Here is a 27,257-nt window from a genome sequence, read left to right as displayed (position 1 = left end):
TATGTTGATTGAATGGTTTGTTTATAAAACCAAGACATAAATTATTGGAAGTGCATGAAACGTGCAAGAATAGCGTAAACTTCGGGAAATCCCCGGTTGAACACCACAGAGGCGGATCATTTTATATTACAAATTAAAAGTAGACTTTTTGTATGATATGAATATTAGGCAATTCTTAATAACGAATAACAAACTTAAATAATATAATCGTACTTTTTAAATTTTAAAATAAATTTCTAATATGTAGATAAGGTCAAAAAATCACCAGATATTAAGCTTTTTAAAAAAGTTTTCACCATATCACCAAATGGGTTACAAAATCACCAAATCTGGTGAATTTTCACCAGACCTGGCAACCTTGAATATTACTAAAACCTTACACAAATATTCCATAAATAGGTCACTCCTCCTCACCATTTCATATGAAACGTGACTTTGAGCGAAAAACGAACAAAAATAAATTCTTAATACCTATTCATTTAAATACGTATTTAAGAAAAATCTTCTATTATTAGACTTCATGTGAAGTACTAACGAATAGGATATTTATAATATAGAGATTTTAGTACAATATTGTACTGAAATAAATTTTAATAGGATATTCATCTGAATATCGTACTAAAAACAAAAACATATATACATAAGACATCCTTTTTAGACTTCATTTGAAGTACATACTAGTAGATGCTAGGATATAAAGATTCATATGAATCATGTTTTGTGTATTACGATATGTAAACACTATTACTTAATAAAAAATACAATAAGAAAAACAAAATATTTATTTTGTTTCCTGTAGGAACCTAAAAAAAAATGATTATTAATTTTACTTACTGGAGTCGTCTAATAATTCCAATAATTTCTTTCGTTTTCTCTTCTTCTGCTTAAACGACACCTTTTTAAAAACTTTTTCCATTTTCACAATGTTACACTGTCGAATATCACAACACACAAAAAATATGTCTTACTCCAGTGCACGAAAAAATTCTAGGGCCGGCAGACTAAAGCACATAAGTCAAAAAATCCGATTTTTCTTTTTGTACATGCACATGTCCATATATTTTTTCTCCACCGACTAACTCAAGCACATACGTCATACACGTTTATTTCACATTGATTTTAAGTAGCGTACTTTTTCAACCTTTCAATTACTGTAAATCTTTAGACGTTATAAAGAACATAAGTTGACTTATGTGAAAAAGTACAACTGATATATTCAGTTTTGCTGATTTATAAGCATGACTTAAGTTGTTAGGTACATCAAGTACTTAACGTTTTCGTCTTCCTTGTTTAAAAATATACAGATATTTAACTTTATTTAATTTTACTACTTAAAACATGGCTAAGAGAGAAGCGATATTCAATGAATATTGGGTAATGGGTATATACAGTCGGAAAAATGAAAGAATACCCATGAACGATCACATCAATCAGTTATTTTGTATTTGCTGTCTTTTTCTATAAATAACAAACGTTTGTCATAGAAAAAGACAGCAAATACAAAATAAGTGATTGATGTGATCGTTCATGGGTATTCTTTCATTTTTCCGACTGTACAAAAAAAAAGTCTGCTTATCATCATTAATAGAGATTGTAGAAAAAGCTTCTCAAAGACAACGCGAAATAGACCCTGAAAACAGAAATTTCGTATGAAGACGTATAAATTATTTGTTGTAATAGATGTACTGCCTTAAGCTATTTGTAGGGGGTGGCAATGAAGAAACGGTCTTCAGTAGGTGGTACAAAAATTAATGATATTCGTGGAACAACTGTACCTAAAAATAAAATATCCGATGACAAAAGGAAAGAAATAAAAAACCATTTGTCTCTTCCGTCGTAAGAAAGTCACTTCACCAACAGAGTACATCAAAAAAGTATTTGCCTTCCCTCCTAACCATCACCAAAAAATATCAACTATTAGTCTATCAAACCTCCTTCAGACCAGATCAAACCAGATCAAGCTTACAAATCTAAAAAAACGACACACAGATGTATCAAAATGATAGTACCGTACAAGTGCATACACTACATGTGATTTACAACAGTGTTTACCGACTCCATCATTGACTTCTTATGTAGCTTTTTATAAACGTCAATTGTAGACGTTCAATTTGACCGTACATGACAATAAGACTAGAAGAGCTTTATGATATGTGTGGTATGAATCTACTACTGCTTGAGGAGCGAATCAGATTGCATCTTATCTCTTTAAACATCTTCAAACAAACCTACCTAATAACACAAGAAGTGTAATATTTTACTCTGATACCTGTGGAGGTCAGAAAAGAAATTCTCACGTGGGTTCTGTGTTTACGTGGGCTGTACATAACTTACAGTAGAGAGAATCAACCATCAATATATGATTCCCGAACATAGCCATTTAGAAGTTAAACAGTTCATGGAATAATAGAAAGAAAAAAGAAAACAGAAATCCAAATATATCTTCCTCATGACTGGAGTCAACTTATTAGGCCAGCAGTAACAAATTTCAAGTTGTGGAAATACTGACTTTTTGGATTTTTAAACTTTTACTTTGGTATTAAGAAATAAAGATGTAGATGGAAAGCAGTTTAAATGGTTGGACAAAAGGTGGCTCCGCTATGATACGGAATTTAGAATGGTATCTTACAAAGACACCTTACAAATGGAATCAAATTTTCACAAGATACATTTAAGACGGAGGGCATCCTTTATGTGTCGCCCCAAAATCTCAACTATCATCAACACGCCTAACTTCACGCGCAGCTTTGATACATCATTGATTCAATTTCTATAATATTCTAAATATTTATTTTTCTTAATATTATGTATCCGAGTTGCTGTGAATATGATAGGTCGTATCCAACTTGGGGCCTATGCTTTTTGGATAATATCAAAGTTGCGCGTGAAGTTAAGCGTGTTGATGACAGTTAATCTTTTGGGCCGCACCCATCCTTTATACCTAATACCATTCCAATTATATCACTATTGCCTTTAACTATATCAAAAGAAAAAAGATGACTTAGTTTCTCTACTAACAATAATACCAAATTAATGTTTTCCATAAATTTTATATAGATTTGCCTAGTAAGGAAAATGTAGCTAATATGGATTGATGGAAGAAAATATTGTGTTGTAACAAACTAAAATTCCTAGTTGTGCTGTTAGACATAAGTTATATATACTTGTGTTCTTTTTAACATAAGTCAGGAAAAAACAATTTTCCATACTTTTTTATAGAGTCATACTTAACTATTGTGAGGGACACGATCTATGAGAAATGTTAAAACCCGGCTTAATGGTAATCCGGTAATAAGTATCTATTGATAACTGTTGTAATACAGACCCCCCGAGAGACATTTACAGAGTTGTATCCAACATTCTAATAAAATTATCGGAAAAAGTGTTGAATTTCGAGTTATTATATAATTTGTGTACTTAAATGTTTTTTCCAATTGATCGATATACTACTGATTATTTTTTAAGTAAACTACCTCGTATTATATATAGTATTTAGAAAAATTTACCTTCACCCTTTTTCCAAAATTAAGATTGTCAAAATAAAATATTTTTTCAGTTACGATAATAAAAATTTTGCTTTGGTGGATTTACAAGTTTTTTTATTAACCGTACTTCGGTTTTTAACAAGTTCGTCAATGAACACTTAATATTAATATATTATACAGCCAGGTCCTAAAGTAACGGATAAATATAATTTCTACATAATTATAAAGTAGATGAAAACTCCTGAACCAGGTCAATTTTTACACACAAAAATATACGTTCTCAATAAAATCGTTCAAATACCCCCTTAACCCCATAAGGATAATAGCTACTTTTTGAGACATTTACCTAAATGTTTAAAAAGATTCGATGTTACTTTTTTGTCAACCAGATAACTAATATACTAGTCAATCGTGACAACTATTTTAGTCGAGGACTTTTTTATGTAAGAAATAAAAATATTACATTTCTGAATAGAGAATTGAAAACCATCTTAAACCCCGTATCACACGCCTTCATTTAAACTCTTTAAAGGGGTAGCTAACCATTGGGGGGGTTAAGAAGGTAGTTAAATGATTTTATTGAGAAAGTGTATTCTTGTGTATATTTGAGGATTTTTCGTATGCGCTTATAATTTAGGTAGAAAATGAATTTATCCGTTATTTTAGGACATCACTATATAAAAGAAGTAAAATTTGTTCACAATAAAAGTACAAAATTTTTTGTAAAAGGTATATATTTTGTAAAAAAGTAAAAAACTGTGCAACGAAAGTCGTCGTTGTTACATGGAAAAAGCTTTTGGGGGACATGACACCATCATAAGTTAAAGTAAAACAGGTTAAAATTAGACTTACAGGTATGAAAAAAATGGTTCTTATTTACTTACATGTCACATGTGATGCCACAAAAAGTTACCCATTGGTCTTTTTACTATCATAAATTAAATGATATACTAGCCACTTCGAAAATTCACATTCATTTGGGATCTTCCAGTTGGATTTAAAAGTTATTCCAACTCATCGTCATTATCGTTCTCGTCATCACTCTCATCCAAATTAATAATAATTTTCTTCAAGGCTGGGACATTTTTCATGTAATCCTTTTCAATCTTCTTTACATGTTCTATAGCATTTTGCCAGTTTTGAGCACTGATATTTTTGAACTCCGTTTTTATTAGTTCGACAACACTTTGGGCATCTTTTGGAGATGTGTTGTTCCTCCGGATATGGTTTTTTAACTGAGCCCATAGCAATTCTATGGGATTCAACACACAGTAATATGGAGGTAATCTTAAAACCGTATGTCCATTGTTAGTGGCTAATTTATCTACAATATGTTCTTTAGTTACGACTTTTGTATGAAGAACCTGAATTAGTTGATCTTTGGTGTAATGATCCTCAAAATATAGGTCTTCGGCTATTAAAAATTCTTGAATTTCATCCTTTCTACTCTGTTTGGTTGGAATTTTTTTAATGCATCTGGAGTGATATGATGCATTGTCCATAACAATCACGCTATTTGCTTTTAAATTTGGGAGTAATGTATTCTCAAACCACGATTCAAAAAGCGTCCCTTCGATGTCTTGGTGGTAGTCTAGAGAACTGTCTTTAATACTTTTGGAACTCAACAATAACGCATCGTTCACCCATCCATGTTGTCCTCCGCAATGTAATATGCAAATTCGCTTGCCTTTAGAATGGGGTACATCTATTTGGCATTTGCTTAAACCGTTTGTCCAGGCTTTATCTATCGTTTCGTGGGAATCAAACCAAGTCTCGTCCAGATAATAAATTTCTCGACACTCACTGCGGTATTGTAAAATTTTTTCGATATATTCATTCCTCCATTTTATTAGGCGGCTACTTTCCATTATGGTTTGTCTCTTATTGACAGTTTTATATTTAAAACCATTTTTGGTCAAAAATCGTCCCAGAGTCTTTGTGGAACAATCATGAACCATATGTTTTTCTTTTAATTTTGCCATGATATTGTTTAGGTTAGGCATAATTTTAGCTGCATACATATTATATATTGTCTCACTAATAGGTTCCAAGAGGTGAGGTTGAATTTTTTTAGAGCTTCCCAAATCCTTTCTTGTTTTTCTACTTTTCGAACCTGTCTTTATTAAACGGTACACTGTTGCACAAGAAATTTTGGTTAATATCGCTGTTTGCTTAACAGCTTCATATCTGTTCATTTTTTTAGAAAGTCCGTCAAATACATCTAACACCATATTTTGCTCAGCTACACACAAATTCTTCCTTTGCTGAGTACTTGACCCCGCACTTTCATCTTCATCTTCTAAATTATCCGTAGGTTCATTTTCGTCAGGTAAATGCATATCACTTTCCCATGGCCGCCACATATTGTTCTTTGATAAATACTAAATTGTATATCACAACGCGCTTTTTTCAACAAACTCTGGCTCAAAGAATCACAAAATATACTGCTTAAGAATGACTAATTCCGTTATTTAAATATTTAATTGTGACAATGATCCCGCCGCATTTATTTATTCTACGAAAATATACCTATTAAGTATTAAATATATCACAACACTTTTTTCGACAAACTCTGGCTGAAAGAACCACAAAATATACTGCTTAAGAATGACTAATTCCGTTATTTAAATATTGTGACAATGATCCCGCCCCATTTAATGATTCTACGAAAATGCACTTACTAAGTACTTAGCAATTACCGGAAATATAAAATTGTTTGTAAATTTGTATTCAGGTCAACCGCAGGAATTTCTCTTAATTGTTTTTAAATGTTATAAACAAAGACATCATATTTTTGATAAAATTTTACAAAAATATTTAATGACGATGATTTGGAATAAGTTTTACTTTATTTTGTGTATATCGATAAATAGTGTTCATTGACGAACCCACAAAACAAAATGTCTACTTATTTTCGTAACTGAAAAATATTTTTCCACCTAGATACCTCTACCGAAAGTATTAATTTCCTGACCTGATTGTAGGGAGCAAAGTTGTACTTTTCCTCCCTTGAATGATTCTTGAATGAAGTAAACTTCATTCTCGGGAGGAAAAGTAGCACTTTGCTTCCTTGTTATACAAATAGCTGTTATTTTGCCAGTCCTAAATTAAAAAAAAGGATGAACTCAAGTATTTTTTTAATACTATATTGCGAGATTGTTTACTGCTAAAAACCATTGTTAAGATCAATTTGTAAAATCATTTAAACAAACTAATTATTTAAAATTTAACATTTCTTCGGTAATTTTATTTGAATGTTGGATACAGGTTAGTACAACTCTGTAATGTCTCTCTGGGGGTTTGTGTTACAATAGGTATCAATACCGGATTATCACAGGTTGGGTTTTAACATTTCGCATAGACCTTGTCGCTCACTAAGGATGTTATACACACTCTCATAAAATGCAATAAATGTTTTTAAAAAATATTGAATTATTTTTTTATACAGTTTTATTCGATTTCTGAAAATCTATAGTTTTTGACTTATGTGCTTCAGTTTTCCGACCCTACAATTGTAGTAAAGAGAATCGGATTCTGGACCACAACAGCAGTGGATGCGAGAGTAGGAGCCGTACTCAGGAAATTTGCTTTAAAATCGTGATAACCCAGCTACGAAAAAATTGTGACTACAAGTAGATATTGTAATTCGAGAACGGCAATACGAGATATAATAAATATTTAGTCCTTATTGATAGCCCAGTAAATAGATGATGTGTTTCTAACTCTAACCTTCTATTAACTCATTAATGTTGTACTTATATTCTTATTGCCGACTTCTTCGCTCAATATTGGTAACCAGAGCAAGCTACATTCTATTAATGAGTTTGCTACATATTTTTCTTCCTTTAGTAGGATGGGGTTTTGTTTTTCCTTTTTTTTTACTGTATGTTTATTTTAAGACTATTGATGCATATTTCCACTATACTCTGTGTTCATTATCCCAGGTTTCGTTGTATATCTGGTATCTGTCAAGATCTGTGTTTTAATTTATGTGTCATGATTATTAATCTCAACACTTAGTGGTCTTAGGTTTCTCCTAGATAAAAATTGTTGTATTCAAAATGTATTTTATAAATGCAGTTCTTAGGTCCCTCCCTTCTGTATTTAATACCTATAATAGTTAGGTAATGTAAATGGCGTAGGTATTCATTGAATCTTGGCATAATTACAAGTAAATTGAAAAGTAAGTCACTAGAACATTTTAAAATACTTTCAATTTCTTTATAAAAAAACCTGCTGTGTAATCTAAAACAGCTGAATATTTTATCGAGTATTTTAGTATGCAATTGAAAAACCCACGTTCGTGAGTCGCAGCCAGTTTTAAGCCAAAGGAGGTAATTAGTGAAGGTGTTTTCCTTGCATCTCAATATCTTTATAGAATCCAACAATAACAAAGTCTGCTACCACAACAATGTCATTTGAATGTCATCTTATATTTTAATTGCGTGTATTTTCAGTGCAGTAGAATCTAATTTATAAGGAAGCTTATAGAAAATTAACATATTTAATGTCCGACTGGTCTATTATTTGACAAATTAATAATGACATTATTTCGAAGTCTATTAAGTACAATATAACGCCCAAGGGCGTGTTATTGAAAAATAACGCCCTAGGGCCTATTAAATTTAAATATCGAGTTAAATACTGTCAAGTTGACAAATAAAACTCTGAGTAAAACTATGGCTACCACAATTACGTTACGACTATTTCTGGTAAATGTACTTATTTGAAAACTAATGAATTCAAAATTCATTCAAATTTTTTGCATATAAAGAATAATTTAGTCGGACATTAAACGTTGAAGGCACCACGGGTATTATAATAATAACGCTTTCGATCAACGTATATACCTCGGGCCCAAAGGCCCTCGGTCTATACACCATTGACATCAAGCGTTATTATCCTTATAATACCCTTGGTACCTTAATAATTATAATTCATATTTCTAATAATGACTTCTTTTTTTAAGTAGGTACTATGAGATATTTTCTTCGACTGTTTGTATTATATTTTTTATTTTCCAAATCATGTTTATCTTAAGTAAGTTTTCTTCGGCATATTGGTTTCTTTTTAAAGTGTGTGCTTATATTTTTTACTTTTAGTTGGACAACTATTTTGCTGTATTAACCCTCCAGTGGACGCGTCGGGTCTAGCAGGCAAAATAAAAATTATTTTTACCTGTTATTTATGAATTAAGGCGCGTATGACCCTATGTATTTATGTACCCTCTACATATTTAAAGTCCCAAACTTTGGAGTATCTCTTTAAAAGTTTCAAGTATCATTATTTGTAATTTACCTACTTTTCTTTTGTCCACTTGTATGTCTGAGTTACAATTCTGCCTTTTGGGATTTAGATTGTTAGTTGCCCATATACATTGTGGAAAAAGAACTACTACCCTTAATAATTTATTAGTCTTCAGCTTCGCTCAAAACGGTCAATACATCATTTTGTCCCATGCCATCAACGTTTTATTAATGCTAATATATGGAATTTGTACGTCACTTAAACGCTTTTGTTTCACACAGTATCTTTTTACAGCCCATTCAGACGGAATGCACGATACGATAAGTTATTCGAAATGAAATATTATTAATCTAAGTATGTTTAGCCCAGAACCCTAATTCACTTGTTGTTTGCAGCAGGTTCGCGTCAGCGCGATTGAGCGTAGTGAGCAACCGTCAACAACTGTTCCCATCCCCTTTTGTAAATTACTCCCCGATTCAAAAACATATTCCAGTGTTCATCACTTTACGATTTGACAGACAAAAAAGAAATTGAAAATAAAAGATGACAATACTTTAAACGCGTTTTACTCAAAACTGCTTTTTTCAAATGCGGTGGACATTATAACTCAAAAATTACTAGACCGATCCGCCTAAAATTGTGCATATATATTTTTTAGACATTTCGTAAGCTAACGTTGTCGAGATATTTTTTGTTTTGTGCTTATTTTTTGTTTAACAATAATAAATATAAAAAGACTAATTATATTATTGAAAATGGTTATTCATTTTTATTATTTTTTTTTAATAATAAATATATTTATTTTCACCCTTTTTGCAAAAAAATTCGTTGTTTTGACTTCTGAGTGATACAAAAAGTCAAAAATCGTTAAAACTAAAAACCTCAACAGCGTTGCCTCAAGAAACTCATAAGCTAATAATATCTTTTTGAATTTCTTGTTTCACATGGTCCGATGATGAGTTCTGATGTCCACCGGAAAATCCATTGTTTTTGAGGTGTATTTAAAAATTTGCCACCGTTGGCTTCTTTTTCAATATTTTTCCTTAAAATATTGTTTAATATTCTTTAAATTGTACTTAATCTGCTTATTTAATCTAAAAATAAAATAATTCTACCATACTTTCAAAAAAGAATTCACAAAAATGTGCTTGAAGTGCTGATTTCAAAACCTTCGCCGCTCCCCTTCAGGATAGCTATCAGCATATTTTGATAGCCAACCCATGCAAGTCGTGTTTGTCTATGTTTGGATTTTAATAAAAAAAATGTTTCATCCGGTAAATGGATGGTCGACCTAGATTCGGATCTTACACTCTTAGGTAATTAGGCTGCGGTCCCTCAGGAAATTAATTAAGTTAAAGATAAGACGATATTGATACAACATATAATACCAAACATAGGGAAAGTTACATAAAATTATATGCAAATAAATAATAAATTAAGTAGGTACATATAGTTAAGATTTAATTACGATTCAGAGACCACTACCATCTGTTTATGTACAGTTCAACTTCTTGGTGTCTTCAAAAGAGCCTGTAGTGTGCTCTCACGAATTACTCACGTATTGAGTACTAGGAATCAAATTTGTTGATCTTTACCTAGATAAATTAACGTATTGTGGAATGCATATTATAGATTCCCCATGGCTATGCACTTATCGCCCTTTTCCTTGCAAATTATAGAAAGATAGGGTATATGTGTAAGTGATAATTTGAAACTGAGAAATCTTTTAGATTTTTATTTTTAAATATTTATTTATTTGGAAATTGAGTCTCTTTGGTTTCACCTATCTAATAAATTACGTATTTGGCCAAATAAAAACATGGTTTGGTCTCATCATTTAAAGATCGAAATACGTGTATTGCATCTAGTTAGAAGAGATATAAATATCTTTATTCGTATAGTTACTTCGACGAAAGGAACAGAAAATACCATAGTATTAGATTTGCTTATATTTGATTGAATTTTTCAGTCCTACAAATTAATTTATTCATGGTCTTTATTTTCTTAAGCCGTACCTGGACAACTCCACCTGCATTACATTTCTCTTGAATTCGTCTTCTAGGCGGATTATAGGTTCCCGACCTACAAGGCTGTTGTGCAGTGTTACACCTCGATGACTTCTTGTTCATGCATCTACCGGTTACTTAGGATAGTTTCACTCACCAACGTTCAACGGTATCCGGTGTCTACGGAGAATAAGGAGGTTGTGACTGCAACATGCTCTGGTAGAGATATGCAAATCGCTCTAGGTTCTAGGTCAATAAAAGCTCGAAAATGTACATTTATTTGTCAGAGTAGGACTTTTAATAACGACATATTAAAATATATGGTCTAAAGTATTTTTATTTGTTAAAGAGCTTTTGACCTGACTGGAACGACTTATTTTTACTTAAATTGGGACAATAATTGTTAACTAAACCACTTATTTTAAAGCGTCTCGAGAATCAAAATCTGTGTAATCGTATTTTGAGAACAACCCTGAATATAAAAATGTGGTTTTGAATAGAGACAGAAGGTGCCGTGAATCAGCCAACGTCATCAAATTGTGGTCGCTGTTATTTGTATCCCAGAGCTAAAAATAAGAAATTGAGATCAAAATGTTCGATCTGCAAAAAGTGTTGATACATACAGCAAACATTGCGAAAAGAAAATTGTACCTATATATCAAATATGAAAAGTAATTGTAATTAAAATTTGTGAGTATCTTTGCTTTTAATAAATAAAAAATAAATAAATAAATAAAAGTAAAAGATTATTTATTTTTTTATAACTACCACCTACAACCTTTTTTAACTATTAAACTAATTTTAATACTTTAAATAATACCAAAAATTAAAAATACCGTTAATACGTAATTTTTTATGAACTGTAGCCTCCCCGCAATTGCGTTTTCCTCGATGAATCGTAGAAAATCTAAAAAACGTCAGATTTTCTACACAAATGTTTAATTTTCTTTTCTTTATATATTAATACTAATGATTCTATTCCGAAGAAAAATCCAAAGACATAAAAATTATAATAAATATATATGATACATAAGTAACTTGAAAGATTTAGCAACTAACTTCATGTTGTGAGTGTGCGCGTATTTCATACTGTGATTTTTACAAAAATTCACTCCCATCAATTTTTCCCAGTCTCGCCTAAAGAAATAAACTTAAAAAAAGAAAAAATCACATAGTGATAAAACTTGCTAAAAAAACTTGGGATGCGCTTGGACCCCACTAGGACATTTTACTGACAACTTTAAATGAGTCTTGGTAATGTGATACCCTTTTGACTCGTGGATTCTCATCACACCAATAGTGTGCATTATGGGAGTTAAACATGGCTTGTCGCGTAAAGGTGACCTCAGCCGTAACAAGAATGCATTTTAAAAAATTTGGATTAAGGGCTGTCCTTTCTTGCAGCGTTTCACAAACATCCACTCTAACCGGTAGACCGTCTGGCAAGAGCCCTTGGACTTGTCTGTAATGATAAGGATGTAGCTGCTGCTCTTTAAGTATCCGCCAAGTACTTGAATAAGTACTTGGCGAATAATATTCCATACGCTAACTTTTTGGTCGCCATAAAGTAATTTTAAAATAATATTTATTTTATTTGGTCCCACATACCCAGTTTCTCGACAACGTCGTTCAAAGGCTCTAAATGTTTTTTTTATTGGTAAGTTTCTTCAAGCAAATTTTTCTGTAGAACGCATAAAAGCTAGAGATGCATTAAGTCAAACTAGTTTGATTTTACTCAACAAACTTGACTTGACTTGAAAATCAAACTTTTTGTATAAAAAAGTTTGACTTGACTTGATTTCGATATCTTTAGGTTTGACTTGAATTCAAACATCTTCAAACAGTTTGAAAAGTTTGAATATTACGCAAGGGGGCATCCATAAACTACGTCGTTGAGAAGAGGGAGGGGGGGGGGCTTGCTTATTACGACGGAATACGACAGGGGGAGGGGGGTATGAGTGACCATTCGACGTCGTTTAATATATTGGTAGCTATATTTAAATTTGTCGCTATTGTGTCTATAAAAATAATTTTTTACTAGCTTCTACCAGCATTAAAGTATCAGATATTCATATAAAAACGTATAGTTTTTGATATGAAATTGAAAATAGAACAAAACGTTTACGAATAAATATACCTTTGTTAAAATTAAAAACAATAATTCTATTATAGATACTTTTATCGCATACTTTTCATTTCGTTTTTATTATCAGTCACAGCGTTAAAATAATATTAGGTAGCACTTTTGTACAGGACAGCAAAACAATAAGACATTGTTCTTTGGGTTTAAACAATCGCTTCTATATACAGAACAACGGCTGGAAGCAAAAAATATTAAATTCAATTTAATATTTGTCAATGTTAGTTCATTTATGTGCTGCATATGTGTGTGAAACAACAGTTCTGAAGAACGAATAGAAATAAAATGGCATCGAAATCAAAACAAAATAAATATCAAGATTTATATGATGCAGTTAAGAAAGCATACCCCGATAAAAGTGGTGTTTTTTGTCAAAATAAGGCTAATGAGTTGTGGAGTGAATTGAAAAAAAAGTACGCAGATATTAATGACCTACATAATATGTAATAATACCGATTTGGAAATAAAAAAATTATTGGAATCAGCGACAAAAAGGAAGGCTGCGTTTACAAACTTTTTTGTTACAGTAAGTACCTTTTAAATTTATGATTAATGTTAAGAATAACAAATCACAGTAAAAAAATATTTTAGAAATATTAGTTACTCTGGATAAATAAAAATAATTCGTTTTTTCGCCGAGTCTTTTATACACAATTATTATCTAACTAATTAGTATGATCTTTAAAATGAAAATTTAACTACAAGTAGTCAAAGTTTTAAATCTATTAAAATATTTATCAAAATAATGTTCATCTGTTTATTTTTCACTTAACAAACGTTCAGAAAATATAATGTATAATTCTAAAATATCATTAATTTTGTTAAAATGGTAATAATGTAACCTGGTATATTGTTTTCTCATTTAATATTTAATTGATAATTTATTGACTGATACACCTTAATATTGTTTGTTATACCTATTATTAAAATTTGTAAACTTAATCTTAAATATAATATTAATATCAAAATTATACAGGGTGTAGCAAAGAGGTCGGTCATAAATTACATCACATATTCTGGTGCCAAAAATAGTTTGATACCTTTGTACAAATGTGCACATAAAAAAAGTTACAGCCCTTTGAAGTTACAAAATGAAAATCGATTTTTTCCAATTAGTACGTTTTTTCACGGTTTTTGCTGTTAAATTTTAAAGAACTAATTGAATTGACATGAAATTTGGCATACGCATAGCTAACATGTCTAAGAAAAAAGGTGATATTGTGCAGATGTGTGCTTTTGCCTTGGGGGTGAGTATCAGCCCTCTTTGGGGGTGAAAAAATGTACGTTTAAAATAAGTCCGGAACTGGATAAACTGACTGAAGTCACTACTTTTCGAGTTATTTGCGAGTGCCTATGTTCATTTTTCAACAAAACAAAACACGTTTTAGACGAAAGAAACCTTTTGTTTATTCTAAGGGACTTTTAGCTCTCGGTAATAATGTAATATTTTATTCTACGTTTAAATTTTTCAAATATATTTATTAGTTATCTCAGGATTCGAAAATAATTAATGCATTTAAATAGCATTGGACCAAGATTGTATGCGTACCCCCTCATATTTGATTTTAAAAAAAACCAGAAATAATATTGATTCTTTTTAAATCAATGAAGGGGGGTCGTGAGTTGCAATGACGACGTCGACATGGGGGGGGTCGTCTCTAAACGACGAATTACGACGGAGGGGGGGAGGGTATTAAAAAGTCCAAATTTTTTACGACGTAGTTTATGGATGCCCCCCAAGTGTTTATTTGTTCAGTGGCGGATGGCGGATCAACGCGAAGGCGGGTGTAATGGGTGAGGGAGGGGTAGGGGAAATCCCCCCTCCCAACAACAAGGTCCAAAAAAATGATTTTGACAAATTTCAGTAAACGTGGAAATGTATTGGCTGATATGATATTTAAACCGCAGACAGACAAATAAAACCCAATAAACGCGCCAGTTAGGATAATAAAATTATTAAGAAAGCTTATAGCGTCTTATAGTATGATACAATTGATCCAAATTATGGCATAATCCAGACATCCAAAGTGAAAGTTATCATCCAACACCAAATTGTTCTATATGGTCCACATAATGTTCAGAAAAAGTCACACCATTTTGAGCGTCGGGTTTGAAGGGGAGAGGGGGGAGAAATCGGTAAATTCGTAGTTTTTTACGTTTTTCGTCAACATTTTTAAAACTATGCGGTTTAGCATGAACAACCTTTTATACAAAAATTTTCTACATTCGGTTTGAAATAAAAAAGGCCCAATGCATAATCCTTCTAAAAGGAACGGTTCCAAAGTTACGGAGGTAGTATAGTATCTATAACTGGTCAAAAAAAAGGCCTAACCCAAACATCCAAAGTAAGAGTCGTCCTCCAACACCAAATTGTTCTACAGGGTGTTTCATTAATAATTGTCCTGTAACAGGACATAATTGTCCTATAACAGTAACTGGAGAAACCTTAGCCCAAAATACGAAGATTTAACATAAAACACTTAAATAAAATGTGGTTCCTTACTGAGTTACAGGGTGTTTTATCTAAAAATTTAAAAACTATTTTTGCTCAGCATTTTAAAACTATTCGACCTATCCTTTTCATACTTGGCAGAAGGTGCGACTACTGTACACCCTACTAAACTATGATTCGCAAACGTTTTTAGCTACTACCAGAGGCGTACGACAGGGGATAGTGAACGGTTGACCCTTCTCAAATTCTACGCTATGGAGAAATTACTATTTTAGTACCAGTTTTAGATTCTCCAATACTTTCTACGTAAATAATATACTCTTCATTGGTAACGATAAAGTCATTAGTTTTCGAGATATTTGAAGTTAAATATGAAACGGCACAGTTATTTTGATTAATTATGAAATAATTCATAATGTGATTAAAATTTAAAAATTATTTGTACCCAGTACTTTAAAACTGTTTGGCGTATCCTTATCATACTTGGCAGAAAGTGAAGGTTCTGTACACCCTACTAAATTAAGATAAATACACGTTTCTAGCTACTACCAGAGGCGTACGACAGGGGATAGTGGCTGGTTGACCCTTCCGAAATTCTACGCCCATGACTAAATTACTATTTTAGTGTAATTTTTTGATTTTCCAATACTTTTTATGTAAATAATATATTGTTCATTCGTAACGATAAAATGATTAGTTTTCGAGATATTTGAAATTAAAAATGAAGCGACACAATACATTAATCAAAATAACCGTGTCGTTTCATTTTTAACTTCAAAGATCTCGAAAATTAATGACTTTATCGTTACGAACAAAGAGTATATTATTTTCATAAAAAGTGTTGGAGAATCCAAAAATTGAACTAAAATAGCAATTCCGCCAGTGGCGTAGAATTTGGAAAGGGTCAACCATTCACTTTCCCCAGTTGTACGCCTCTGGTAATAGCCAGAAACGTTTGTTTATCATAATTTAGTAAGGTGTATAGTAGTTGCACTTTCTGCCAAGTATGAAAAGGATACGTCAAATAGTTTTAAAATGCTGAGCAAAAATAGTTTTTAAATTTTTAGATAAAACACCCTGTAACTCAGTAAGGAACCACATTTTATTTAAGTGTTTTATGTTAAATCTTCGTATTTTGTGCTAAGGTTTCTCCAGTTACTATTTGGACAATTATTAATGAAACACCCTGTATATGGTCCACATATTGTTCAGTAAAAAGTTACACCATTTTGAGCGTCCGGTTTGGAGGGGAGATTGGGGAGAAATCGGTAAATTAGTAGTTTTTTTTTACGTTTTTCGTCAATACATATTTCTAAAACTATACTTTAGCGTAAACAATGTTCTATACAAAATTGTTCTGCATAAAATTTAAAACAAAAAAGGTCCTATATATAATTGTTATAAAATCAACGCTTCCAGAGTTACGGAGAGTGAGAAGTGGAGGTTTCCGATATTTTTTATATCTGTTGGGCAATTGATGATGATTTTGGGTGGTGAGGCTGACGTTTCTTTAAGGGCTTATCACTAACATGCCACTGAAATAGCAAATTTTATTTACAAAACACAATCCTGTTAAAGAAAATTTCTTTCATCCGTAATAATATTATAAATTGCCCAAAAAATATAAAAAGTATTGAAAACTTCCACTTTTCACCCTCCGTAATTCTGGAACCGTTGATTTTATAACAAAATTATGTATAGGACCTTTTTTGTTTTAAATTTTATGTAGAATCCTTTAGAAACCGCATAGTTTTAGAAATATTGACGAAAAACGTAAAAAACTCCGAATTTTCCGATTTCTTCCCCCTCTCCCCCCAAACCCGACGCTCAAAATGGAGTAACTTTTTTCTTAACATTATGTGGACCATATAGAACAATTTGGTGTTGGAGGATAACTTTCACTTTGGATGTCTGGGTTTGGGTCTAGTTATACCATACTATTAATGCATATTTATACATTAATTTTTTAAAAATTTAAACCCAACATTTGTAGCCTGTATCCGAAAGAAATTTAAATTGTAGATACCTATAAAACCATATAGACCTGGATACCGCGTACCAAAAAAAAAGTTGATTAATAGCAAGCTGAAAATTTGTTAATGGCTTAACGGTGTCTAGTCAGACAAACTTTGATTATGGGAACACTGGAACAGGAGAAGTTTTAATTGTGGAACAGGTTAAAAATTTGGAACGTCAGACTACGTAAACGTTCCATGTATTTTGTCGGACAGAACTTGCAATTGATTTGTTACCATTTCATTAAATTCTCATGCAAAAATCAGAGTGGTGTTTATCACCAACTGGGCATTTTAATGAGTGGAACATGAAGAACATGTCAAATGACAGGAATCATGTTGGTCAGTAATAGCAGTCTGATTTTTGCCTGAGAGTTTAATGAAAGGGTAACAAATCAATTGGATGTTATGTCCGACAAAATACATGAGACGTTTTCGTAATCTGACGTTCCAAATTTTTAAACTGTTCCACAATTAAAACTTCCACCGTTCCAGTGTTCCCGTACAACTAAGTTTGTCCGACTAGACACCGTTAAGCTATTAACAAATTTTCAGCTTGCTATTAATCAACTTTTTTTGATACGCAGGATCCAGGTCTAATAACCCAATGGTTAGTTTTGAATTTTAAAGAAATACCAACGAATATACGACGATACTTTTGTATTGTATTTTCGAGTGAACTAGCAGCTTGGTGCCAGATGTTTTTTCGAACTGGCCCTAAGATAAATAAATGCCTTTTTTAGTAAAAGAAAGTCATAAAAATTCCAAATCATTTTATTTTGAGCTGTCCATTGAGACACATGTTACTGTGCTTGATCTGCTAAATACAAATTTTAGGATTTTTTCACTTGAATACTATTTTGTCGTATTGTAACATGAGCGGAGCGTGAGGGGGCAATATAATACAATCCAGGGGTTCTATGTAAAATATAAACGAAAGTTGAAAAGGTGGAAGATTGTGATTCGGTAGTTTTTTTTATTCAAGTTAAAAAAACAATGTTACGTAATGCACTGTTCGAACCATCCTACCCCCTCCCCGTGTAACGCGCCGTAACGTTTTACATGACCCGCCCCCAACTTGCGTTACGTAATACTTGAACGCTCCCAAAGTAGATTAAATTAAATTTGTTTAATAAAAAAACTATCCAACGAATTCTTTGTTTTAATCTAGTAACACTCAAATATAAAAAGTTATATGGATAAAACGAAACTTGCCAGCAAGTAGTTCTAAGCATTCAGGAATCATTTTCAAGAAATTTAAAGGACATCGCACACATCTTATGGAAAATATAATGTCACTCAATTTCAATAAAATTTATACGAATAGATTCGATTTAAATTAACGGTTAAATCTTATCATTGCGCCAACTCTTAATTATGATTAATTACGGCGCAAATTCCAATTAAAGTTTATCGAAATCACATTTTTGGAGTCAGTAAAACTGTCAGTTACAATTACTATTGCTCTGGGTGCTATTCACAAGAGCTTAAACCCCGCTGGGTCTAAGCGGATTAGTGAAACTAATCCGCTGATTTATGGAGTACCGACAATTTGGGTATTTTAAAATATTTTTTCTCTCTCTAACTTATGTACGTACCCATTTGATTTCAGATTTATTTATATCAATTTCTGCTCTTATTATTGAAAATATAGAGTTGGCGCAATGATAAGATTTGACCGTTAATTTAAAACGCATCTATTCGTATAAATTTTATTGAATTTGAGTGACATTATATTTTCCATAAGATGTGTGCGATGTCCTTTACGACCCTATTTTGATTATAATCGCTTATCGCTTCCTGTATTAAGTTACTTTTATGTGGCACTCATTGTATTATTACTTTTCTTATCTTAATTGGCAACTAAAATGTCAATCTCGACAAAAAAGTATATCTACTAAATAAATTATCAAACTCTTTCAAACTAGTTTGACAAACAGTTTGAATTTTCAAACCTGTACGATTGACCAGTTTGACTTGACTTAATATATTTGTCAGAAGGATTTACTTGAGTTTGACTTGACATTAAGTCAAACTCAAGTCAAGTTCAAACATTCAAGTCAAACTTGTACAACTCTAATAAAAGCTGCACTAGAGTTTCCTAAACACTCACCTAAGTTTAATAACATGTCGGTATATTCAATATTTGAGTACATTTTGAAGAACAATATCTAATTTTACAAATAACAAGGTTTCAAAAATCTAATTGTTGTTGACATATCGTCATAACAATCAATAAATGTCAGTTTCCCATGGCAAACTTTCCCATTTTCAAATAAAAATATTTCCAAAACGGTACACAGTGTCGAGTTTTTAAGAAAACCTTTTTGGTGTAAAATTGTATGATGTTTAAGTCCCCTTTTGAATTTTGATTAATAATTCTACGCCTAAAAAAGTTATGTTGATAAACACTTGGTACGAACCTTGTAACTAGAGTCAGATAGAAAATCAAATTTGTGGGATATATCAGATTCAAAATCACAATAGTCATAATATGTATATAAAATTGTAAAAAAATTGCATATAAAATTTCATTACAATATCTAATTTTACAAATAACAAAGTTTCAAAAATCTAATTGTTGTTGACTTATCGTCATTGTTCAATTTTCACATGTAAAAAATATTATTATATTTTTTACTGTGTTAAATCTGCAATACAACCCTTAATTTTAAATATCAAGCCAACCCTATTCTGCCAGTACTACCTAATTCATCCCCACTTAATTCCATCCCTTCCAATTAGTGTTGCCCAAACTCAGTCTTGGTCTTGCAGTCTTGGTCTTGTTCTTGCGTTTTAGCAAGACCAAGACCAAGACCGCCTAATTTGAGCAAGACCAAGACTTACCGTGCAAGATTTGAGCAAGAACAAGACTAAGCCTGCAAGACTCTTGCGTCTTGCAATTAGAACTGAGGGTCGTTTTATGAAGTATATTAGTTCGGGTATTTCTTAGGTAGGTACTCTATGAGAAGCAAAAAAATTTGTAAAATTGGACTTATGCGCCTTACGAACAATACCATAAACAAACATACATTCTTCGCTCTGAAATTAATTGTCCAGGTATTGAGAATAGCCGCCTTCCATTCATTAATTAATAGGTCTGGATCCCGCGTATGAAAAAAAGTTGATTAATAGCAAGTTGAAAATTTGTTACTAGCTTAAGGGTGTCTAGTCGGACAAACTTTGATATATGGGAACACTGGAACAGGGGAAGTTTTAATTGTGGAACAGGTTAAAAATTTGGAACGGTCAGACCACGAAAACGGCACATGTATTTTGTCCAACAGAACAGACTTAAACTCTCCGAACAGAGATTAAACTCTCATGCAAAAATCAGACGGCTATTTATCACCAAATGGGCGTTTTAATGAGTGGAACATGTAGAATATGTCAAATGACAGGAATTATGACAGGTGGTAAATAGCAGTCTGATTTTTGCATGAGAGTTTAATCTCTGTTCGGAGAGTTTAAGTCTATTCTGTCGGACAAAATAAATGTGCCGTTTTCGTGGTCTGACCGTTCCAAATTTTTAACCTGTTCCACAATTACAACTGCCCCTATTCCAATGTTCCCATATATCAAAGTTTATCCGACTAGACACCATTAAGCTATTAACAAATTTTCAGCTTGCTATTAATCAATTTTTTTTCATACGCGGGATCCAGACCTATAATATATCGAAATTTTTAAAAATATGTCATATCCTGATAAAAAATATACCACCTAATAAGTATGTAAGTAGTTCATTTTTTTCCTTAATTAGTTTTCTAGGAATTTAAACACGACTACATACACGACAAATTATATCGATCTATATCTATAGAATAATAAAACTATTATGTATATTTTTTTCTGCTGAGTGTGATTACGATAAGGAGACAGACTAGAACAGATAATGCCGTGCCGGCTAAATATACGGTGTAACCAAATACCCAAATATTTAGTCTACGAGGCATTCAACAAAGAAATATTTACAGTGAAATACATGGAAAACAAAAGGACCTTTATAGCTGTTTTTTCTGTAGGTAGTTAAATTAAACCGGTCATTTGTTTTATCAATCAACTGTTGTTCTTTTGTTACTCTTTGGTTGACATACACACTATTTCAAGAAACGGGTCATTTTTGGTCTCTCGAATTTCCTAAACTTGTTCGATTTAAGTGGTTGATAATTTGATTTTTTATTTATTTGATTTTAATGTTTGATAATAATATAGCCTTATTCTGTATAAATATCGCTGTAATAATATTGTTTCTAGATATGTAAATTTGTCATTGTACACCAGGTGTACCAATCAAAGTATTCTTTTTTCTCAAATACGCATCACTCTGTGGAATTTATAAAATATTAAAATTAAAACCCAACTATAAGCCTCAGGTTTTTTTAACATTTTGTTTTTTGATTCATTCGCTTATGTTGGATAATAAAAAGTTAGGTACTTTTTTAACTAGCCATGTTATTCATCAATACAGGGTGTTTTTAAATAAATATGGCAAACTTTAAGGGGTAATTCTGCACGAAAAATAATTTGACAGTTTGCATTATAACTGTATGTTCGCAAATGCATCGTTTCCGAAATAGGGGGTGTTAAAATTTTTCTTAAAAACTGACGATTTATTTATTGCTCTAAAACCGTTCGAGATATGCAAATGAAATTTGGTGGGTTTTATGAGGTAGTTATTACGCATTTTTGACATACAATTAAGAATTTAATATTCACCATTGGCGCGCATACGGGTAACATGACCCGTTTGTTTAGAATTACCCCTTAAAATTTGCCATCCTTATTTAAAAACATGGCTAGTTGTTAAAATACTCAACTTTACTGTTATCCAACATTAGCGAATGAAAAAACAAAATGAAAAAAAAATATCAGACTGTAGTTGGGTTTTAATTTCAGTATTTTATAAATGCTAGAAAATTCCACAGGACGATGCTAACTTTGAGAAAAAACACAGTTTGATTGGAACACTCATTAGTACTGATAAGCTATCGGGTACCTATACAACGACAATTTAACTTCTAGCAACAATATTATTACAGCGATATTGTTAACGAATAAGGCTATATAATAATAAAAAATCACTTAAATCAGAAAACAGGTTTAGGAAATTCGAGACATCAAAAATGACCTATTTTTAAGGAGATGCCTTAATTTCTTGGAGAAGTGTATAATTCTCGGTTTGGTATTCGGTACCAAAATGAGAACGGCGTTAACATATGAAGGGCCAGGGGAAAGAACGATGAATGTCTATCTGCAAGCATTTTCGGTAAAATGAAAAACAAAGTTACATATTCATTGTTTTTACCCCTTGCGTCCAATCTTGTGACGTGATTTTAAGACGATTATCATATTTATTTCCCCTTGTCCATTCACAGGTTGATAGTACTCTTTCTAAGCTAACAGATTGCACAATAACCTCAAAATGACAAAAATTGACATTCATCCTTTTTCCCTCTGACCCTTCATATTGTGCACATCTGTCACTGAATTGAATTCTTTTCAAATCACACATTGTCAATGGCAAATACTCGAAAAAATACGTAAGTATAAACTTTGGTTATCTGGAATATAGACACGGATCGCTTAGATCGTAGGTTCAAACCCCACCCGGTGTCAGTTGTTTAGATATTTATTAATTTGGTTGGTCTTTACTATGGCTGTGATATTGAAGCTTAAAATTGACCTACTCTGTTACGTTGTTCTAGTTCTAAGATATGTAATAGGCTAATGGGCAACTACGAGACTTGCAAGACTCTTGCTGCAAGACCAAGACCAAGACCAAGACCTGGAGCGCAATACCAAGACCAATATCAAGACCAGGTGTACTGTCGCAAGACCAAGACTCTCTAAGTCTCGTCTTGGTCTTGCATTTGGGCAACACTACTTCCAATAGACAATATTTGGACATTTTGCGAAATTAAGAGAAAAAGAATGACCTCTTCCACTACTACCGTTGAAGGATCAACTCGAGTACCGCTCATCACTTGAGGGTACATAAACCTTTTTTGCTACTGCCGCTCGAGGGTCAACTTGTATAATCTCGTGCCATCCACCACGCGTTGGAGGTACATGAATTCTTCTCCTACGACCGCTAAGTCGCAAAGACATCTCTGCACAATAAGACAATATAATTAGATAGTCATAACCGTTAACCGGTATGAACAATAACAATTCGTGCACGATCAGTTAATTCGCGAGTGACGGCATACATCAGTTCGCGGCAGTTAAAACGCGAGACACGTGAAACGTGGAACAGTCAATTCGTGTGTGACCGGCATTAGTGCTCGAGACAAAAAGCGCGACAAGGCTTCACAGTTGGGTAAGACTTTATATACATATTAATATTGTCTGTTGATAAACCCTTTCCCATTTGAACCTAACCTTAACCTAAAAAGATCCTTATTAAGTACAGTCCACATATTATACCCTCTAAGATTATATTTATAATTTCACATATGTACAAGCTTTATTGTACATATATTTTGGTCCTAGTCAAGCCATATTTCTCTCTTTGTCTCTCACATATTCTCTCATTTATTGTTAATTTTAACCAAATAATAAACCTTTATTTTATCTCTCTCATCTCCAGGGGCGGCTCGTGATAGTACAAGATGGTGAGGCACACTACACTTGAGGATTATTATTATTATGGTTAGATTTTCTTTAATAGCCGGAAGGTCGATTTTGTGACGTCATAACGTCACAGAACGGCACCGTATTTATTTTAAGGCTTGCAAACGATATTAAATAACAATTTTTTTCGCAAAAGAATAGCTACGAAAGTTCTAAGTCTCTAACAGGTTCATACTCATAGTAGCTGTTTTTTAGCTAAAAATAATAATTAATATGATACCACATATCAAAACAGCATGAATCAGATGTTTCGTCGTTGGCTCATCAGCGTTGAACACTTGAACAGCCATATTAAGCAAAATTTACATTATATACTACATGAAAACAACGGACAACTGATTCCAGTGGCGTAACTGGGGGGGTTGGGGGTTATAAGCCTTAAATGCCTTAAATCCTTAAAGCCTTAAATCCATACCCCCAGAGACCCACCAGTTGTAGCCCCCTTAGGATCATTCTGGTTTGGCCGTTGACTGATTCTGTTATTATTAATCACTTGCCAAAATGAAATTATGGTACGCAAACAATATACCTGCAAAAACGTGATACTTTCATTTTAGAACCAATTTTATTATATTGTAAATGTATTGCATATATGCAAATAGAAACAAGCAAGTAAGCAAATTACGGTTATATTATAAGATTGTTTTTTTTATGTTAAATAAACTAAGGGTTAAATTTTATTTTTTTGGTTTTTTATTTATTTTATAAACAGCGTACTTAAAAGTAAATGAATTATTATGAAAGAAATCATAATTTCTAATTTTTTTATTAATTTATTTATTTAATTGACATTGGCAAATGACTTTCAGCCAGCCAGAGCATAATAACATATTCTAAACATCTATTGTATCTCTTATACACAAGAAGCGAAAGCATCGACTATTTCACGATCCAAATTTCTTTGCGCATGTACGATCCGCCATGTTTCATGTATTATTTCTTATTTCTCAACCTAACCCCTAACAACTGTTTGTTGAACCTAACAAATAATGTGAATGTATTTGTAAAATTATTGTGTTGTTTACTCTTTTCTAATTGTAGAAAAAAGGATAATACTATTAAACATATCTATGTATTGTTAAAATAAACTCTCATTGTGATGGCTCCACGCAAAGGTGGATTTTCTTGTGTGGTTCGTACTGGGATGCCCCACTAGATCGTAAACAACTAATTCTCTTTTCAGTACTAAAGTCCACTTTACATCAACAATAAATTGGACAAGAAATTGACCAAGTTATTCAAGGCCAAATTTGACGTGTAAAAGCACACTTTGACATCTAAGTTTGTTCGTTATAAACTTCACGTGAAGAAATTGACGAAAAAGAAAATTGTTCTATTTTTTCATTTTATTCGGCGTGAATTCAGTGTCACCAACCTGTGTCCATTTGGCGGGAAGTGGAAGTAGAGCTTTTTGTTTATTATTATTTGTTGAGGTTGAGTCTTTCATGTTCATGACAACCTAAAAATTTTGATTGGAAAATGCATATAAGATAAGGGGGTGGAAAAATGGAAATTAGTGGCTTTTTTTGCAGTTCTGTCTGTTAGTTTTGCGTTTTGCTCTGGCTGGGTCTCTTTTGTTTAAACAATTATGTAAGTATTATAAAAACGTTTTCAATTTTCTGTATTCTTTAGGAAACGAATTATTTATGCATATTATTACCTGTAAATAGTAGTACCTATTTATTTTGATTTTTAATTGTAAAGAATAGAAAAATTACCATTCATTTTAATTTTTTAGAATCAGCTGAAAGTGGTCTACAAAACAACCAGGAAGGAAAGGTATTATAGCCTTGTTGTGGCTATGAAAGGCAAAAGAAAGATACCTATAAAAAGTGTATTGACTAGTTGGAAGAAACTCCACATTGTCGATGCATAATAAGATATTACTTTATAAACAAATATCAAGACCTAGGAATGGAACCTGGATAATATAGTCATCAAGAAGATAGCAGGAAGTCATGAGCAACAACAACTTCATAAGTATGAGAATATTGAGGAAATCCAGCTCCTCGTATCTACTACTGGACAAACTAGAAGATTGAAGAGGACAAAGCCTTTTGAACTAGTTTGAGTGATAAGTGATAGTGAAAAGCAGAGCGTAGTGCTTGTGTGCCTGTGTATGTTAGAATAGTGCACGATCTTGTTAGATTAGATAAGAGACGCTATGGGGTAAGCTCTTCATTTTAAGGAACAGTAGTAATTTAGGTTAAATTAAAATTGCTCATTGGTCAGTTATGACCAGATTGTAATTCTCTGATGTTTGGCAAAAAGGGCTTAAGTCAGAATTGCACATCAATAATGTTTTGATGATTTCTGGACCATAAAAAAAGTGTTGCAGACTTAAACTGTATGTACCAATAAAAAGAGCCGATTTTTCTGGTCCAGAAATCATCTAAACATTATCGATGTGCAATTCTGACTTAAGCCCTTTTTCCCAAACATCAGAGAATTGCAATGTACAATTCAATACAAACGAATCATCATCGTAGTGATGATTATGGAAAAAAATATATGACAAGATTTTGTGCAATAAAAATGTTTATATTTATCAAGGATGTATTATTTGGTATGGCCACATATACTTCTGGTATATTGTCGGTGATGTGACAATACCTCCTATCTGCTTTTTCATGAATTTTGTAGGAGACGAAAAACCATTTTTAGGGTCATCTCTGTTTTCACATGTAAATTTTGACATGTTTTGTAGTAAATAGATAATTGAATTTACTACAAAACATGTCAAAAAATATCATATGAAAACAGGAGGTGACTGTAAAAAAAGTTTTTAGTCTCTCTTACAAAACGGTTAACAGAGGTGACAGTTAATAGAGAGACAGATAATTAAGGTTCCACTGTATAGTGAAATTTGGACACCCGACACCCCATACAAATTTTATGGGGGTTTTGTTCGTTTAAACCCCCCCAAACTTTTGTGTCAGTTACAATTGAATTATTATTGTGGTACTATTAAACACAATGTTTTTAAAACTTTTTTGCCTCTTAGTACTTTTTTGAAGTCAGTTTTTATCGTGATATTTTGAATATTTGTCAAATCCACCACATATTTGTATATGGTTAAGTACGATTGTAGAGACTAATAATATGAAAATTTATTAATGATTTACATTTTTAGGTATATTTTGAACCATTTTAAAAAGAAGCCATATCTTGATAAAGAGAGCTTTATCGAAAAAATAGAAAGAGGTAAAAAAGTTTTAAAAACACAGTGTTTAACTAATGGTACCGCAGAAATAATTTAATTGGAACGTACCCAAA

The 27,257-nt window shown here is 32.1% G+C and overlaps 2 protein-coding genes across 2 annotated transcripts in view; one reads left to right on the top strand and one right to left on the bottom strand.

Moving 5' to 3' along the window:
- LOC114340291 (uncharacterized) overlaps positions 1–27,257 on the top strand; it is a 903,606-nt gene that overhangs the window by 426,327 nt on the left and 450,022 nt on the right. The gene's annotated exons all lie outside the window — the stretch shown is intronic.
- On the bottom strand, positions 4,490–5,848 carry LOC126892038 (uncharacterized). The gene has a single exon (XM_050661466.1). It carries the CDS (start codon positions 5,846–5,848, stop codon positions 4,490–4,492), a length of 1,359 nt encoding a protein of 452 aa, XP_050517423.1.

This window comes from Diabrotica virgifera, chromosome 1 (genome assembly GCF_917563875.1).
Source record: "Diabrotica virgifera virgifera chromosome 1, PGI_DIABVI_V3a".
NCBI classification, from domain to species: Eukaryota; Metazoa; Arthropoda; class Insecta; order Coleoptera; family Chrysomelidae; genus Diabrotica; species Diabrotica virgifera.
Note: the sequence above shows the minus strand (reverse complement) of the source record. Positions and strands in the feature narration are given on the sequence as shown.

Bases quoted from the DNA above. Each gene is read 5' to 3' on its own strand.
- LOC126892038 (XM_050661466.1), bottom strand. From the start codon at position 5,848: ATGTGGCGGCCATGGGAAAGTGATATGCATTTACCTGACGAAAATGAA.